We start from the raw sequence: 19,269 nt of genomic DNA on the forward strand, positions 1-19,269 counted from the left end.
CGTCATCTGGTATAATTGAAACGATTGGCTATGAGCTACGTACAGGCGCATTTGATAGACATTCGTAGCGCCCAATAAACGGCTCTGGGCATTCGTAAACCACGCCTCAAATACGAGAAAATGAACATGTGATTCCCAGACCACGTCTCAATGAGAAAGAGGTCTGACGTTAGCCAGGCTACAGCCGGAGTGCAATGGATGGACCACTTTCTTGATTATAGTGTCTCTAGGGCCCAGAAAACACCTTAATGTGCAGTCTAGGCTTCTTACTTTGACAAATCTTTTCGCCAGTGTCTTGTGGAGACTCTGCACCTTCCTATGGTTCCATCCCATGGCAAGCACAGTTATCATATCTCCTCTGCCTATAAAAAACAAAACCAATAAGAACAAATCAATTGTACAATCTTATTGTGTGTCAAACACAAGGGTTAACCCTTTTTTCAACCAACCTGACTTGGTCATATACTTGAAAGGTACCTTGAAAGGAAGCTATTGACCTGTTCCACCTCTTCTCCAACAGTATTTCCTGCACCATCCTGGCTTCTACCGCCCCACCTAACCTGCTCCAAAGAATAAGATCAAGACCTTTATCATTCAAATCTTATTTATTAGTTTGTGTATCCTCAATTGAATTTGGTGCCATGAGCAAATATGTATATGTTTAATATGTGAAAATATAAAATGTTCTGAGGTAGGATAATAATGAAAGAAAAGCTTTCACAACTGCAATTGTGCAGTTAGAACTTTTGGAAGGGATTAGGAAGCATATCCTACAAACACCCCTGCTGTTAAACCAAAATGATCAGTACTGTTGTAACAGTGTGATCACTGATAGTAATGTTAAAGTCCCATATTGTCAAAACTGAAATTTTTCTGGCTTTTTTCATGATAACAGAGGTCTAGGGGCTATGGAACTACCATATAAGTTTCAAAACAGTCGATCCACAGACAAATGCACACAGCCTGCATAAAGTAGCTGTGCCATTTCACAAGCCGTTGTTACTTCCGTATAAATGTGATGTCAGAACTACTCAGTCACCGCCTTCAGTCACCACCCCCACCAATGGTGGGTCACTAAGAAAACAACAGGCCAATCAGAAGAGAGGCTCATGAATATTAAGTAGACAGGCCATAATCGACCTGTTCTTGGCAGAGCTCCTGAGAAAGGAGCTGTAAAATATATATTGAGATGTTTTTTTGGTACTTAAACCGCAAAATATATATTCTTAAGGACATCAAAACCTAAAATAAAACTTCAGAAAGGTGTACATTATGGGACCTTTAACTATGTTTTAAAAGTTCATAAGCGTTGTGTGTGTGTGTGTGTGTGTGTGTGTGTGTGTGTGTGTGTGTGTGTACACACACACTTAATAAGTGGTTTTAAACATGTCCTTGAGGATCCCCAGCACTACACTTTTTGTATATCTCACTTATATTTAACAATTTTTTATTGAATTTCTATTAAACCATGTAGCATATTTTCTACAGCACATGTTGGACCAAATGTACATATTATGGCTGTGCTATACAGATATTAATCAGTATGAAAGATTCCCCCCAACCCCAACCCACTCCCTTTAAATCCAGATCTTCCCAAGAATGATTATCCATTGAAGTGCTTGTCCAACTAAGGATTGCAGAAGGAGCATATACAATATAGCATAACGTTACAAAATAAGTGATTACCAGTACAGAAGTAAGAGGGGAATAAAATAATAATAATAATCTAAATAAGAAATCTAAATAAGTAAGTCCAGTCAAATACGTAAATGAAGAAAAGAAAAAAAAAGAAGTGCTGCCGCTTCACTCTGATGATAACACCTTAGTCATCTATATTTAATGGTGTTTGCTAGCTCTCATAGTATTCTAAAAAGGGGGCCCATACCTTCCTGAATGTTTGTAAGGAGCCTTTAAGGGTATATCTGATCTTCTCAAGCTTCAGGAAATGCATTACATCTCTAATCCACCTTGTGAAGCTGGGGGGTGCCTGCTCCTTCCAGGAGAGCAGGATGAGACACCTGGCAATCAGGGACGTGAATGCTATAAGGGGGCAATTTTGGGGGCGATTTTCAGGGGTAAATCCAAATAGGGCACTTACAGGGTTGTTTTTTTTAAGAATCTTAGTGTAGGCGCCAAAGATGTTGGCCCAGAACATATTAAGTTTAGGGCAGGACCAGAACATATGTATATGGGCCATTCTACAGAATTGGTGCAAACTGCTGTCCCTCATCCAAAAAACACATTTGAAAAGCATTTAATTATTAAAATCTTAGATGTTTACTAAGATCCTTCAATTATCTATTGAAACCCACAATAATATTTAAGATATCAGTAAGCTGTATATATAAAATCATCATTTATGGGCTACTTTCAATTAGGAGGTGGCTGTCCCAAACCCTTGCAAATTTTTCCATTCTTGTTTTAATATATATATGTAACGGTCACCAGCTGGAGTGCCCTTGAGAGCCACCAGAGGGCACTCCACATAAGACTATCATATTCACTCACAGACTACATTTCCCATCCTGCATCTACCTGGACTGATTACTTCATACACCTGCACTGCATTATTCACCTGCACTGTTCCTGATTACAGTCACACCTGATCCTCATTCTATGGACTATTTATGTCTCACACATTCTCACCCTCACTGTGAAGTCTTGTTTTACTGTTGTGAACTCTACTGAGCGTTTATTCCTGTGACTGCCTGTTTGTATTTTTGACCTTGCCCGTTTCTGGATTTCTCCCTGTCTGCTGCCTGCCTATGTTACCTCTGCTTGGATCTCTGACTTTGATTGTTTGCTGCCTGCCCTGATCTTCTGCCTGGTTTTGTACTACGATTAAGCCTTGTCTTCACTGCTGGTTCTGACCTTTGCCTGTTTGACTACTCTTATTAATAAATCACGCTGCGAATGGATCCCCCAGACTCCGATGCTTCATAACTCTATATATATATATATATATATATATTTTTTTTTTAAATGAAGTTAAAATGTATTTTTTTTTATTTTTCTTAAATCATGAAACTTTATCTAAAAAAAAAACGTGTCCTGCATTTCCATGTCACTACCAAAACAGTGAATGTTGTAGTCCATTGGCTGAGACTGATTTTAACCACACCCCTACATTTTTTATCAGGATATATTCCTGTGTCCCTCTCTCCAGTGTTGCCAGGTCCGCTTATTATAAGCGACTTTGGGCTTGTTTTTCTGTAAAGTCACTTACAAATATTGGTAGTCGTGGGTTGCGTTTTTTTGGGCTTGTTTCTAAAGTGTAGTTGCTTATTTTGGGCTTGTTCCCAGCTCCATAAATTGTCAAGCAGATATTGTCTATATGTTAAACGTAGGAGTTTGTCTTGCCTGTTCCCTCTGTCCCTCCCCTTTCCCATACACACAGGAGAAAGCAGGGGTTTTCCCACCCACATCCTGCTTCTAATTGGCTCTGACCCAGATGTCAACGAGTACTAGCCAATCAGAGGCAGTCTGTTTTTTTGTTTTTTTTTATGGTTAGGAGAACGTCAGTGATGTTTAAATGAAAATACGTGCGAGTCGTGACTGATGGTGAATGGACTGTAGGAGAGTTTTTGGAGGAACAAATGCCCGGGACAAAGTGAGCGAAATACGGGAAGAAATATAACATGTACTGGGAGAAAGAAAAAGGAGTAAAAGAATGGATTCAACCTGTCGTGGGGGATGACTCAAAAGCACTGTGCAGAGTATGTAGCGGACCTCGAAAAACATTTAAAAAAATGCAGCACCGTTCTCCTCAATGAGGCTTCCGGACATTGGGTTCACGGTCTCCAAACACAACGAGTCAAGACAGATCGAGAGCTGAGCTAAAGGTAGCCACCTATGTAGCTTGTCACACATCCATTAAATCAGCCGATCACCTTGGGGAATTAATTTGCTCAACTTGTGACAAAGACATCAAAATTGGGGGGTTAACTTTAAGGAATGTCACTACCAAACTAATTTTTTCTGCTATTGAGAACTTTTTTGGATGTTATTCCATAAAATTTAGTTGTTATATGTGTTCAACTGTTCTGACCAGTGATTGCTAACCATGTGCTGATTAGCATCTTCGAGCTAGGCTCAAAAGTATCTAAAATTGTCACTACCAAAACAGTCACAACCGAAACATGTCTTGAAGTTTCGGTTGTGACATTATTGTTTTGGTAGTGACAAAAGGGAACACATAATCCTTTATTTGGAGGAATAAACTACATTTTAGTACAGTTATGCAAATAATTACTACTGTAGTGTTTTAGTATGCAAGATTCTGTAATGTGATGAGGTTACAATTACTTAAGGTTGCAGTCCATGATACTAGCTTAGGTGTAAGGTTGTTGTCAGTAATGTTAATTTCTATGATTAACTTGACAGGGAGAATGACATAAAACACCAACATGCCTAAAAAAAATTGAAAAACTACAACAGAGAGAATACAAACTAAGGTTGAGGGAAGACCCAGTGAAGTACGAGGAATACTTAAGGAAAGAAAGAGAAGAAATAAGAAATGAAGGGAAGAAGGAAAGTTGAAGAGTATCAGTGAATTATCTGACAGGGAGCAAAGACATGTCAGAAAGCATGGAGGAAAAGACAGAAAAGACACAGGATGATAGTGAAAAGACAAAAAGAGGTGGAGACATTTTGCAGGGCTTCCACACCACCTAGCACTTCCAGTGAGGGTGATCAGACACCAGTGCACATACACACTGGGGGAAAAGGTAGAAAACGAGCAAAAATCAGTAACTATAGAAAATGTCAGAACAGAAGATCAAAGAAATCCAGAGGAGAGGAGACAAATATAGAAAGCGATATCAAACGTTGAGGCAGAAGTTGACCCCAGACCAATGTTCTCCAAGGTCGAAGACTCAGAAGGATGTAAAGAAGCACAGACTTCCCAAACAAGTCAGAAAGACTCTTCTTTTTCACAACATGCTTATGCACCAAATGCACACACACACACACACACACACACACACACACACACACACACACACACACACACACACACACACACACACAGTTCTACCAGAAAGACTCGGGAGAATAAATACTATAACAATTAACATTTATTAACAGCCCAACAAGCAATCAAGTTCTTTGGCGTAGGCCCCGTCCGTAGCTTGCAATCTGAGGGTCCGGATCTGCATATCCTGCCTGAAGATGAAGGCAGGGGCGCAGCCGACCCCCTGCAAGGTATAGGAAGGGACCATCCTGGTGGTGGTGGGGTGGATGGAGGGAAGAGACCATCCTGGTGGTGTTGGGGGGGATGGAGAGAAATACCCATCTTGGTGGTGGTGGGGAGAATGGAGGTGAATTGAAGCGTCAGCATCTGCGAACTCAGACGTGTGTAAGTACCAATCTTTTATACCACAAGTATAGGAATATGATTGGATAGATGAGAAAGTAATAAGTGACGTAACAATTGAGTCTTCCCGGCAGAACTTATGCTAGAGCTTCATTTCAGTGGTTCTGGAGATTTATCTGAATGAGGAAAATTATTCTGAAATTAATGTTTTATGTAAACACACACACACACACAGTTCAGTGGTCCTGGAGATTTATCTGAATGACTCATAAACAAAATGTTGAAAATGTGAAAATAAAACAAAGTGGTTCTGAAACAGTCTACATTGTAAGTTGTTGTTGTTTTTTAGGAAGAAAAATGTGACCCGTCACGGAAACCAGGGACACAAGTCGGCAGCACAACTTTCGAGCAAAATGAGAAAGAAGCGTTTTTTTTCAAAATTGGTGATTTTCGTTTTTTTGCAGAATCTGTTAGTTGAGATCACGAAGAAGCCTCTCCATGTTTGAGATAGCAGTATTGGTATATTTAAAAGCGTACATTTTGAGTTTGAAATCGGCTTGTTTTTCGGATATTCTAGTACGCAGTAGGGGCGTGTCATTGTCGGTGTGTATTTCCATACTGAATAAGCCGGCGTGGCTACTTATTATGCAGCGCTCTGGCCGGCTCTATCTCTCTGATTTCAAAATTCAATGAAGATGGACGCCAATAACATTACGATGTCCAGCAATCGATTTAAATAGTAGGTTACATGGGGTTTAATTTGTCGTTTAATGAGATGTAGCCTAATACATGTTGTCAGTGCCAATACATAGATCCGTCTATGTAACCAACGTGTTTCTAAATGGTCCAGTGGTAGAGCTTTCGCCAGTTCGAAATCCGCCCTCGTATAGGTTTTTTATTTCTCGTATAGTTTTTTTCTCTCATCAAAACGATTATGTTCATCAGTGGTTGTATATCAAGCAGGGACACGCAAACGTTTGCATTATGTTTTGTTATTTCAAAAGAACGAATAGAGAGTATCCGCAACACAACGGATTGAAGCGCGCGTCGAGTGAAGACAATGCGGTGTGTGCACGAGCCACACGAGAAAACACTGTATCTGCGCCACTGATCGCAGCGGCAACGAGCACTTTGATCACTTGAATTAAAAAAAAACACATTTCAGCGCTAGTATCTTATTTAAAAAACGAACGAAATGAATTATCTGCCAGTTAACTGGAGATGTTTCATTTATTTGTAGAATTGGTACATTCGTGTCGCGAGATGTTTTAAAAAGTGGTGGGAACATGTCCCATCCGTCCCACCCGCAAATTACGCCTATGCCTATTTCCATAGTTTATTGCTTATTATTTATCATTAGCAAAAGTTTGTTTATATTTGGGTATATATATATATATATATATATATATATATATATATATATATATATATATATATATATATATATATATTACATAGCACATCCTGTTTTTGATTTGAACATTGCCTAGAGTTTATCTTATTTTTTATTCAGTGTACACAAGAGTTGCCTATACAGTTTTATCGGTAGATGCTAAGAGACATTTATTTATATATTACCTGTTTACAAACTTTTTTTTTTTTTTTCTTTGATGGCACATTTTCCTTACCTTTCTGCTCCCCCCTGCTTTACAGCTTTACAGGGGGAGCTTTACAGGGGGTATGGCTTATCTAAATGAGATGTAAATGAGCCCTATTGTCACTCCCAGCAGGAGAGAGAGGTGAGAACTTCACAATCTTTAGAGGCTGTTTTCTTCCCTTTGAGCTTTTTTGAGTGCCTACCTTCAAATGGCCATAACTTCTCCAAATATTATCAGATTTCCATGTGTTACACATTCTTAGAAAGCTTGGAGACTACACTTTCAAATCTGTGAATAACTCAAAATGCCCTTGTGTCCCTACTTTCCGTGATCGGTCACAAATCTATGAGCATACCTCTTCTCACTTGGACCTCAAGACCCAAAGTATAGAATAGCTATAAGTGTTCTTATAAGATATTTACTGTCAGATGTGTGTCTGCTATATGTACTGACTGCATATGTGCATCATTGTTATTTATTTATATTAACATAAAATGTGGACAGTCATGCAAACTAAGTATTATGGTCACTACCAAAACATTACTGTCACTACCAAAAATGTGCAGTCACTACCGTAACATGGGATGTTTTGTCAAAAATAAAGTATACTGAATTATCAACTAAGATGTTATGATAGTGTTTGGTTCAATGCATATTCAAACTAATGAATCCTTAACTTTGAAATCAGTACGATAAACTTTATGCCTTCTACAAAGAAAGATTCAAAATACAACAAATCTAATAAATTACACTTAAAATATTATTAAAATTATAATCTTTATTGATTTAACCTGTAAAAACATTTTTAAAAAAATAGAAAAAAATATATTTATAAGGTAGATGTAAACAAAATCTTAATAGGTCATTATAAGCCTTCTTAATAAATGATTTAATATTGTGTTTCGGTAGTGACAAATTTGGGGAGAAGGAAAATATTCCAGCATTTTCTGAAAATACAATATGAGAATTAACTGCACAATTACTAGAAAAGCGTACCTTGGCTATTATACAATTTGCATACATGCAAAATTTGTGGGAAAAAACAAAAAAAATTCAAGATGTTTCCAACTCTGACTTTGCACCAATTCTGTAGAATGGCCCATATAATCCGCTGGTTGGCCTTTACAGCGAGGGCATGCAGGGTCCACATTAGGGAAGATTTTCACCAGCCTCGTCTTGGTCAAGTGTGCTCTTAGAACTATTTTAAGTTGTATCACGCTGTGTCTGGCACATGGAGACGATGTATGAGTCAAGCACAGCCTTCCAGTGATCATCTGTAAATTCCTCCCCGAGATCATTCTCCCAAAGTTTCCTGACATCCTGCAAAGAATGTGGGGAGACATTGCATATGCTGTTATAGAGAATCGAGATTAGACCTTTATGTGAAGGGGATAACGAAAGGATATGGTCGCCTGTGTTGCTCGTTGGAAAATCTGGAAAGGATGCTATACTTTTCTGGACAAAGTGTTTAATTTGGAGAAATCTAAAGAAGTGAGACATAGGTAAATAGAATAATTGAGAGAGTTGGGCAAATGATCCAAACTTGCCGTCTAAATAAATTGGAAATAGACTCAATGCCCTTCGAGGACCAAGTTCCGAAGGTAGAGTCTAAGAGAGAAGGTGGAAAATTATAATTATTCTTTATGGGAGAATGCACCGACGGTGTCTGCAACTTAAAATGTCTTCTAAATTGAGACCAAATTCTAATAGAGAGTGATAGACCATTGGGTTAGCGCAGAATTGGCTTCGAGGGGGAGGAGATGGGGAACAAAGTATGGAGCCTAGATTAAATAAGCTAGAGGCAAACTCCATTTGCGTCCAGGCCTTGCTCCCATTGGAACCCCTTCTTCCCAACCAGTGTAACATTGTCTTTATATTACATGCCCAATAATAGTAAATAAAATTAGGTAGAGCTAGGCCAGCTAGCTTTTTAGGTCTTTGGAGGGTGCTTCTTTTGATTCTGGGTGGTTTACCATTCCAGATAAAAGTTGATATACTACTCTCCAATGAGCTAAAGAATGATTTTTTAATCAGGATGGGGATATTTTGAAAGAGGTAAAGAAATTTTGGTAACATGACCATTTTGATAAGATTAATTCGGCCTGCTAGGGACAGCGAGAGATTCATCCATCTAGCATGTCTTTTTTACAGTTTTCAAACAAGATGTTAAAAAAATTCTTAGAAGAGGGACAAAAAAGCAGGAGTAATCTCTACCCCAAGATATCTAAAGCCCTTGTTGACAATTCTAAATGGGAAATGTGATGCAGGGATTGAGGTGGCTGCCTGATTAAGAGGAAACATCTTGCTTTTTTCTAAATTGATTTTATAGCCAGAGAGGTTTCCGAATTGAGTCAGGATGTTGAGAATGGAGGGAACAGAACTTAGTGGGTCTAAGACATATAAAAGAATGTCGTCTGCATATAGGGATAATTTGTGTGTGAGGCCCCAACGCTCTATGCCCCGAAAATCCCCAGATTGTCCCCAGCGGCTCAATGGCAATGGCGAAAAGCAGTGGAGACAGACTGCAGCCTTGACGCGTGCCTCTGCCAAGAGAGAAATACTCTGATTGCTGGCCATTAGTAATTACTGTGGCTGTAGGATGAGAGTAGAGGAGTTTTATCCAGGAGATGAAGGAATCTCCAAATCCAAATTTTTTTAAGGTTGCAAACAAATATTCCCATTCAGCTCGGTCGAACGCTTTTTCAGCGTCTAGAGATATAACCATTTCCGGGGAGCGGGATGGAGGGGAATAAACAATATTGAAAAGTCTTCTAAAATTTGAACTTGAGTGCCTATTTAGGATGAAGCCTGTTTGGTCTGCTGCGATAATTTGTGGAATAACTGTCTCCAATCTAGCTGCCAGAACCTTGGATAAAATTTTATAATCCACATTTAGCAGAGAAATTGGGCGGTAGGAGGAGCACTGAAGTGGATTTTTTCCCCCTTTTGGTAGAAGCGTTATTGCGGCTTGTCGTAGGGTTGGTGGGAGTTGTCCGGATGACAGAGATTCATTAAACATGGCTTTACATTTTCTTATAATTTCTGTGTCAATTTACCAAACACATCCAAAAACAACCTCTAGATGGCACTGTGCACTGTATTTGCACATCAGTCTTTCAACATTATTTTTACATGTTGTGCCACTTGTGAAAGCAGTTACGCTCTGGCTGTAGGCAAAGTGGCACATCACACTCATTACATTTCCATGAAGTGTCCTTTCTTGGGACCCCATCTGCCTTACATTTCTCACACCTCCGCCTTGCAATTGTTTTTGAGATTGGCACAGGTGTATGTCCAGTTCTCCTCTGTACAGGCACGGCCCCGACTGTGAAACCACACAGCTCAGCCACAAGCTGCTCCACATAGGCCCTGTGGGTGATGAGCTGGGTGACTGGTGTGTTCCTCAGCTTTTGTATTTCTTTGAACATTATAAAGCCATTGGTCACAGCAATGTCAATAAAATGAAAGAACATGGTTCTGTACCATCTTCTGGTTGTGTGATGAATTGAGTAGGACTGTATCAGCTGGTCTGATAAGTCCACTCCCCCCATGTACATATTGTAATCCACAATAGGTTTTGGTACTGGTATGTTTGTTGTCTCCCAGGATCCATCCCTATTGTTCTGCTTCCTCTTGACAGTGTCCCCATTATAAGCAACATGGACACTGCTGCACATTGCCACCTCCCTGTTGTCCATCCACTTGGTGAAGACAAGGTTATCTTCTCTTATCCACCTGAGAGATCCTCTGGGGGATTTCTTGGTTAGTTTATTTATTTTGGTTTTTGGAGCCTCCTTTCACGTATGGTACCACAGGCTCCAAATTTGAGGGACAGCAGGTGCCTGAAGAGTTTTGGGCTGGTGTAGAAATGATCACAGTAGAGGTGATAACCAATGCCTAGGAAAGATGGCCTCATCAATTTCACCACAGAGTCAAATGAAAGCCTTAGCCCAGAGGCCAACCTGCTTTTACCTGTGTATATGTTGAAGTCACAGGTATAGCCATTGCTGGAGTCTGCACAAACAGCTTTATCCCCCACTTGTTGGGTTTTGCTTTCATGTACTGGGTCATCCCAGTTCTTGCCTTGGTGGCCACCATCCTCTCATTAATAGAAATCTGCTTCCTGGGATGGTAGGCAGACTGACAGGTGGACTTTATCTCAGTCATCAGTGGCTTCAAACGAAAGAGTGTGTCATACTCATCTGGCTGAGTCTGCTTCTAGCAGCAATGTTTCTCTCTGCCAGCTTGTTTGTTTTGGCACACAATGTCCTGATTGAATCAGCACTAAAAAAGTGCTTGAAAAGGCCAAGGGGGCTTTGCTCTACAGACGTGTCCAATTGCACTTCAGGTTACAGTCTGGGGCAAAACCTTTGTGGAATGGGGGCCACATCAGGATCCTTTTCTGTATTCCATCCTTGTTCCAGCTGGTCTGGTGGTGCTGGACATATGACAGGTGAAAGTGACTGGCCGCATCCTACTGGGGAGCCAAACTGACTCTGTGACACAGAGGGCCTCCTTCCCCTATGACGCAACCTCAAGGTGGGGGTCACAGACCGATCTCTTGGTGGCTCTGTGGCAGTGCTGGAGGAGCCGGGTCGAGGAAGAGAAATGGATCCGTGGGCTGCAGAAGGAGACCTGGATCTGTGGGCTGCAGAAGGAGACCTGGATCTGTGGGCTGCAGGAGGAGCAGAAGCGGTGCTGTGTAGAAGAGGGCGAGCGGTCGGGGTCCTGGGTTCAGCAGATGATGTTCTCGGCTGCTCTGGGGTTTCCTGATTTAGACTAAAACACACAGATTTTGTAATTAGTTTACATTCCCACATATCAAAAGTTGTACAGCCTTTATTACAATGTGGTAAATAAAGATTAGCTATTCATCATCATGTGTATTTTTTACATCAAGTAAAGAGTCATAGAACTTCTAACTACAAAATTATTACTGAAGCCTTCATCATAGTATTAAATGCACAAAGTAAATACAATATCTAAACCAAACCCCCTCCCCATTTAAGCTTTATGTAGACAAATAGTACAGGCCTTAGATAAGGCTTACTGCACCATTATTTCTGAAAAGCTACAATAAAATGTCCCTAAAAAACGTTACAATAAAATAGACAAGCAAAGTAAACGAAATAGCTTATTACTATGCAATAAATGAAGATGGACTACATGCGGCCAAAACTGCAATCTCATTTTAGCAATAGGCTACTGTACTACCGTTTATGTAGCAGACAAGGGCCCATGCATATTCAAATCTACTTACCAACTGTAATGGCGCACATTATTTGATTACTGCACCATTATTTCTGAAAAGCTACAATAAAATAATTTTACTAAAATAATTGCATTCATACTTACTCCTCAAATGGATCGATTCCGTCCAGAATTTTATCCTCTTCATCTGAATCAGATCCGTTATCACTCTCATCGCTCTCGGCAAAAATAATTTCAGCAGCTTGCTTTGTGGTTCACACACCATAGCATTATATATCATTAGATAGGGTGAATTACCATTTCTCTGTTTTGCGGTAAAATGCTATAGATTTGCACTCAAAAACAGAAGGCTTATCATTTGCAGAAGTCAACACAGTCTCATTATTACGCAGACGAATGTCAGCTTTTTCATAGAAAAAAAAGTAAGTTAATACATTAATCCATTCCGAAGCTATTAATAGATATGTCAGGGGTGCGCACTTTGACGCTCTAGAGCGCTCTGAAAGCTCTAACCTGCTAACCTACTATAACAAGCTCTAACCTGTTAACATGGGTGCAGAAAAAAATACGCAACTCATACGCACTGCAAACGGTGTATGTGTGAAACGGGCGTAACATTAATCCAGATACAGCGCTCTGTCCAAACTGGCGTTTTCAAGCGTTTTCCAAAGTTTCTCATCCACACTGACACATCGGAAAACACTAAATTCACCTCACAAAAGCTCACTGAGATGATACAGACAGAAAAATAAATAATAAAGGTATCGCACAATTCTTCTGGCAGGATCATTTTATTTAGCAAAATATCTCACCATTCACTGATGCACCCAGGTCGCACTCACTCACTATTGTATGTTTCGTGACTGCTCTCATGTTTTGACGCAGGACAGCAAATGCGAGTACATTTTCTGTCATCTTTCCAGGACTGTGATATGAAGAGTGTGCAAAGTAACATATTTTAGCAACAGTGTGAAAGTGAATAGCACATGACAGGCACAATACCTGTATCAACATTAATATATATGGATTCAATATGCGTCACATGACTAAACTTACGCCATCGTTTTTAAATACCTCAGTTTTGACAGTCAAACGAGCCACAATGCAAAAACGACATTTTCAAATTTATCCACTTTGGAGAGCGTTTCCCAAAATATTTGTTTTCGTTAGTAAAGACGCTGTCTCAGTGTGGATGGAAGGCCAAAGCGGAGAGAAAAAGATGCGTTTTCAAAACGAAAACGTATTAGTGTGGACAAGCCCTGAGAAACCCAGAGCTGACTACACCTATGATTGGAAGTGTGATTATTGTACTTTATGCTTTATTGATGAAATTTGATTTGCCTTTGCATTTTTGTTTATTATTAAAAGAGAAGTTACCAATTAAAAGAAATTTAATTGATTACAAAAACTGTCTACCGAAGTTTTGATTTATAGTGTTTTAAGGCTTTGAATAAGAACATATCACAGAACTTTTCTGACCAAATTGTAAGTACTTTAAAAGGCTTATAATTTAGGCCAGACTCGACTTACTTTACCTAACCTGAGAATAATAATAAGGTTACAGGTGTTAAGATCAAATTACACACTGCGAAACAACAGCTCATATTATGGTACCATAAAACAAGTTATTGTACACTTTATCATAAGGGCATAAATCCAGTTTCCCAAAATAAAAGGCATTCTTGTACATGAAAAGTTGTAAATTAGGTTAATAATTCATTACATTTAATGTTTTTATACATGTTATCAAATGTTGTCACATACCTTAACGACACTACATTTCCCAGCATTCCCAATGATCCCCATCTGCACTCAATCTGCCATCACCTGATCACCTGCACGTCATCACTGTGTATTTAAGTTCTTGGTCCGGTATTGTTTGTGTTTGGCACACTGTCTCGCATTGTTGGCTGTTTTGTTAATACTTGTTTAATAAATCTTGAATTTATCTTCGTCTTCTGTGGATTTCAGCGTTACAAATGTATTGACTTGACAAGTTTTGTGTTGAATAATAATAGTGAGTTTTACACATATAGCCTGTTATCTTGTATATTTTTCAGTAATAGCAAGGAAAGAATAAAATTGATCCTAAAATTACTTTTTTTGTACTTATTAATCTATGCATTTCTTTAGTTTTACATCTGTTAATACAGGATGTTGTTGCATGTGGGGAGTGTGGTGACAAACAAAATTCTATCTCTGAATAAGAGACAAACATTTACAATAGTCTTTGATGAGGTTTATTTTCTTGCAAGAAAAGGTCAGCAGTCGTACAGTCACACAGAGTGGCTGCAGAGTGTGACAGTGAAGGGAGGGCATCCTTCCTCTTTTATAGTCTTGACTCCCAGAATGTTCATGAATCTTTCTAGGCCAATGATGATATTTTCAACTATATGCAGAACATTTTTAGACTTGTTCATCATATTGTATCCTTGAGTGGAGGCCCTCCTGTCACGTACCAACACTCTTTTCATTCCAATACAATTCCACAGGGGAAAATAACATTTAAAGGAATTTTCAACACATTCAACACAAGTTAAATTCCATCATTTTCTGTGTAAATTAACATCCAATCTTTACATTTTGTCATAACATAAAGCTGGTAAACCTGGTAACTTTTGTAAGATATGCACATGGATACCAGAGAGTCATATGACCATATATATCAGAGGTCAGAAATATATCAGCGGTCAGGATAATCACTGGCACATGACAATAGCTAATGTATTTAATATGGATGTACATTTTGAAGTATTCACTCCTCATAGTCACACAGCCTGTTTTATTAAGTTAGGTGCTATAAATACTATTAAAGTGTGAGATTTTAACCTGCGTTAGCGTGCAGATCTGACAATCCATTCACACAACCGGAGGTGCACATTTCTGTGATTATCCCTTAAGGATAAGTCCTTCTACTGATCTTAAATATATATATATATATATATATATATATATATAAACAAACAAAAAAAACAGAGACGAGTTAGTTATTTTCTGTTGAGATCAACAAATGTTATGAATAGAGATAAACATCTACTGAACCCGGAACATCCCTTTGATTATGATTAACAATTAACTTGAACTACTTATTTTTCTGGAGCAAATGTAAATCATGTAGAAAAGACAGTAAATCAGGACACTATAAAAGGAATATGAGAGGCTGTGAGGATGACAGAGCAAGAGCTGGAAACAAACATCAGTGAAGAATGAAGGGTTTAGTATGTTTACTGCTGCTGTTGGAAACCTTTGTGTGTGTCGTACAGCATCAGGTAGATGGAGGACTCAATGAGAATGAGATCAGTCAACAGCTCAGATCTGAGGACGGAAGACAGAATCCACCTCAAACAGACACTTTGAGAGATGAAGCTTCAACTGACAGCCAACAAAACTACCATCTGTTCTTCACTGACATCCATGCAGCGCTGAGAGAACTGACCGCCACCGTTACAGAGCAGAAAGGAAACATCAGAGAACTGACCGCCACCGTTACAGAGCAGAAAGTGAACATCAGAGAACTGACCGCCACCGTTACAGAGCAGAAAGTGAACATCAGAGAACTGACCGCCACCGTTACAGAGCAGAAAACCATCATCAGAGCTTTAGAGACGAGACTGAGTGAACAACAGATGTTTATCCTGGAAGAGATGAACAAGAAAAATGATGGTACCTCAACAAAACATTCACTCTTTTATCAATGATCCTCAAAGTAAAATAACAATGCAATACATTGCATAGTGTAAATGTTAGTGTCAAATTGAGTGTATAATGTGCAAATAGTTTTGATCTATTACAATAAGCAGAGTAAATATCATTTAACAGAAATTGTATTCTTTTACAGAAATTTCAAATCTTACTCTGAGTCAAGTGGAGGAGTTGAGAAAGGAAAATAGAGGTGAAACTGCTTGAATGATGTTAAATTCAGTGTATACATTCTCAGTGCAATAGATTAATTTATCATAATATTGCTTATGTTTTTCAATATCAGACAGAGAAATAGCTTTTTCAGCTTCACTGATGAAATCTGGTGGTGGAGATATTGGTCCTTTTACCACTGAAATCACACTAACCTACAGGAACGTCTTCACAAACATAGGGAACGCCTACAACCCAGTTACAGGTAATGATCAATGAAATGAGTTATAAAACTCAGTTTATAGTAATGAAAACCCTTCTGCTCCATTCAGACCTCTCTGCAGTTGTGTAATGTGTATTAGAGAATTAAATGATCTGCCGTCTTTCAAAACTATTACACAGTGTGTTTGGTAATTAAGCAATCATACAGGAAACATCTGATTCTGTATCTCTTGTTATTTGATTTAGGTGTTTTCACAGCCCCACTGAAAGGAGCGTACATGTTCAGAATCTCTGTGCGTGGTTATGGCGGAACTTCAGCAACTGCAGTCATTGTTAAGAATGGAGAGAGTGTGGTTATGGCACATGCTCATCAGGTTAAGGATGTGTTACACTCCTCTAATGGAGTTGTGTTGATCCTGGAGGTTGGAGATGTTGTCTATGTGAGACTTTGGTCTGGAACGAGGATATTTGATAACGAGAATAACCACAACACTTTCAGTGGTTTCCTACTGTTTCCCTTAAGAGAACAGGAGCTTTGCAGAATGTGATTCCAATAATTCTGAACCTTCAGCGTATGATTTAAGATGAAGAATCATAAACCATTTAACATGAACATTTAACAAATAATCTAACATGAACCTGTATTAATATGGGTTTTAAAATGTGATTACTGATATAAAAGTTTGAGCTGTCTATACATGTAAGTTTGTATAAAGACTTTCAGCACTGAGAAAAACAGGAGCCATGAATATCACGTGACTCTAAAGTGTTTTGTAGTAATCTAGAATGTTAAATAATACCTTTTTAAGTGCAGCTTGTTACTGATCCTTCATCTGTATCTTTTCATCCTACATAAATAAATAAGAGACACTGGCATTTTCTTTTCCTCATATTTTCATGAATATTTCCCCAACAATACTTGTCATGATTCCTGTCTTGTGCTCCCCAAAAAAAACTTATCCCACCGGGACGGAGCCTAGCCCCAAAGAATTGTGAGAGGGAATATGCCCACCAGGGTAGGGTTGCACCAGCCGTTCGTAAGTTCTTTCTTAAATTGGAACGTAAAGTCCACACTAGGGGCTTAGTAACTATTAGCTAGTGTGTAACTAACTCTGTACTTTGTTCCGTTGCACCATTTGTTCGTAAGGCAGAATGTAGCAAGTAGGTCGTAAGCTCTCCGTAAAGTAATGCGTAGTCACATATTTCGTTTAGCCTCGATGATCCAGTAGCAGCCTTCAAATACGTGAGCAGAAGTTCTGTTGAAATGCCGTGAATTTCGGTTTATCCTTAATTCTAACTTCTTTTGCCTCACGTTACTAATGGTAAAAATAAGTTTACATTAAATACGATAACCTACTTGATCATGAATAACATAAGTGTTTTTATATGTAAATAACATTCAGAAACTGTATTTGAAATGAAATGAATAAGGATCAATAAATAAATATTGATACAAAAAACATAAGAAATTATATTTATTGATTATGACTGATATTTGACATGCACAACATGGACCGATGCACACAGCGGCGGGCTGTTCAGGATGGGTTCGTGTTCAAGAGCTGCTAACAAAGTAATCTTTTCACATAATGTTCTCTCTCTTAAAATTTAAGCAAGTGTAAATGTCAGGTCACATATGTCTAAAGAATTGAAGTCTGTCAGGTAAAAGAAGAGCTTATTGATGCAGTTCAGTCTGTCTGATATTTTATTCCAACCATTACTCCTGATCGGAGGCTGGCGTAAATATTTAGTTTATACGTAGAGTTACACTTCAACTAAGTTTAATGGTGCAGCGCAAAAAATATTTAGAAGTGCGTAAGTCGTAACTTAGTGTCCATTTACGTCAAAACTAGGCTAAGCTGTAACTTACTTAGGCTGGTGCAACCGGCCCCTTTTATGTTTTTGTGTGGATTTATGTTATTTCCTGTTCTGTGCCATGTTTTGTAGTCCTTTGTAGTTTTTTTTTTTTCTTTTCTGGTTGATTAGTTCTGTGATCATTTCTAGGTGTGTCTTGTTTGCTTATTATTTCTCTAGCATTGAAACCCCAGTGTTAGAAGGTGGCGGAAATACACCAATAAGCTGGATGCCAACCGCCGTAAAATAGCAACAAGGAGAAGAAGAACCTCAGTGTTTCTTGTGTTCCTTGTCAAGTCTTGTCCTACAAGGATGTTATGTTTGGTGCACTCATTCTTTTCTCTGGTTCCTTGAATCTCTATGTTGGATTTGTTATTATGTTTATTCTTTTATTAAACTCACTGCATTTTGATCCAGCTCTCCTTTGTTTTTGAGTTTACCCCTCATAACAGCTTGCTTTGAAGCACTCATGATATCATATTTATCAATCACATTTTGCAATCAAAATAACTTTTTATGTGGTGGCAATTTCCAGAAATGTGTAAAAAATTTGCGATGATAATTAATACGCGTAACCTAATTAGCTTAAATATTATATGGGTAAAGGAACTTGTGAACACTAAGTTAAACGCTAGCATTAGCTACCATCAGTGTTGGGGAGTAACAGAATACATGTACCGGCGTTACATATTCAGAATACAAATTATGAGTAACTGTATTCCGTTACAGTTACAATTTAAATAGTTGGTATTTAGAATACAGTTACATTGTTGAAATCAATGGATTACATGACGATACTTCTCTAAATAAATTAAGGCAACTCCATGCATTTCCCAGAAGCCCCAATATGAAAACGAAAAAAATTTGCGGTTTGTTTGATCAGTCACAATGGAGTCGGAAGAGGAGCAGCGGGAGCTAGAGGTAGAGATGGAGCCGGTGTTGTGCCAGAACAACAGAGGCAGGGCAAGAATGCGTTTCTATCTTGGAAATTCAAACAGCATTTCACATTAGCATTTCACAAGAGAAGGGAGAACTGTCACAGTGTCTGTTGTGTTTCCACTAGAGGTCCCTTCCTTCCTTTCTGTCTCCATTCATCCTGGAACCACATTTCCCATAATCCTTGTTTGTTCCCATCACTTGTGATTACACCCAGCTGTTCCCATTTATGTTGTTAGTGTCTGTGCATAAATACCCTGTTTGTGTTAGTTCATGTTACGG

The 19,269-nt window shown here is 38.7% G+C and overlaps 1 protein-coding gene across 1 annotated transcript in view; it reads left to right on the top strand.

The window, feature by feature from the left end:
• The first annotated feature begins 15,312 nt into the window (after positions 1–15,312).
• LOC309496091 (uncharacterized protein) overlaps positions 15,313–19,269 on the top strand; it is a 51,636-nt gene continuing 47,679 nt past the window's right edge. Inside the window, exons 1-3 of the mRNA XM_082166061.1 lie at positions 15,313–15,786; positions 15,962–16,015; positions 16,109–16,240. Coding sequence (XP_082022187.1) covers positions 15,330–15,786; positions 15,962–16,015; positions 16,109–16,240 — 643 coding nt within the window. The 5' untranslated portion in view covers positions 15,313–15,329. The remainder of the gene's footprint in view (positions 15,787–15,961; positions 16,016–16,108; positions 16,241–19,269) is intronic.

Source organism: Leuciscus leuciscus (assembly GCF_965113295.1).
Source record: "Leuciscus leuciscus genome assembly, chromosome: 4".
Lineage (NCBI taxonomy): Eukaryota > Metazoa > Chordata > Actinopteri > Cypriniformes > Leuciscidae > Leuciscus > Leuciscus leuciscus.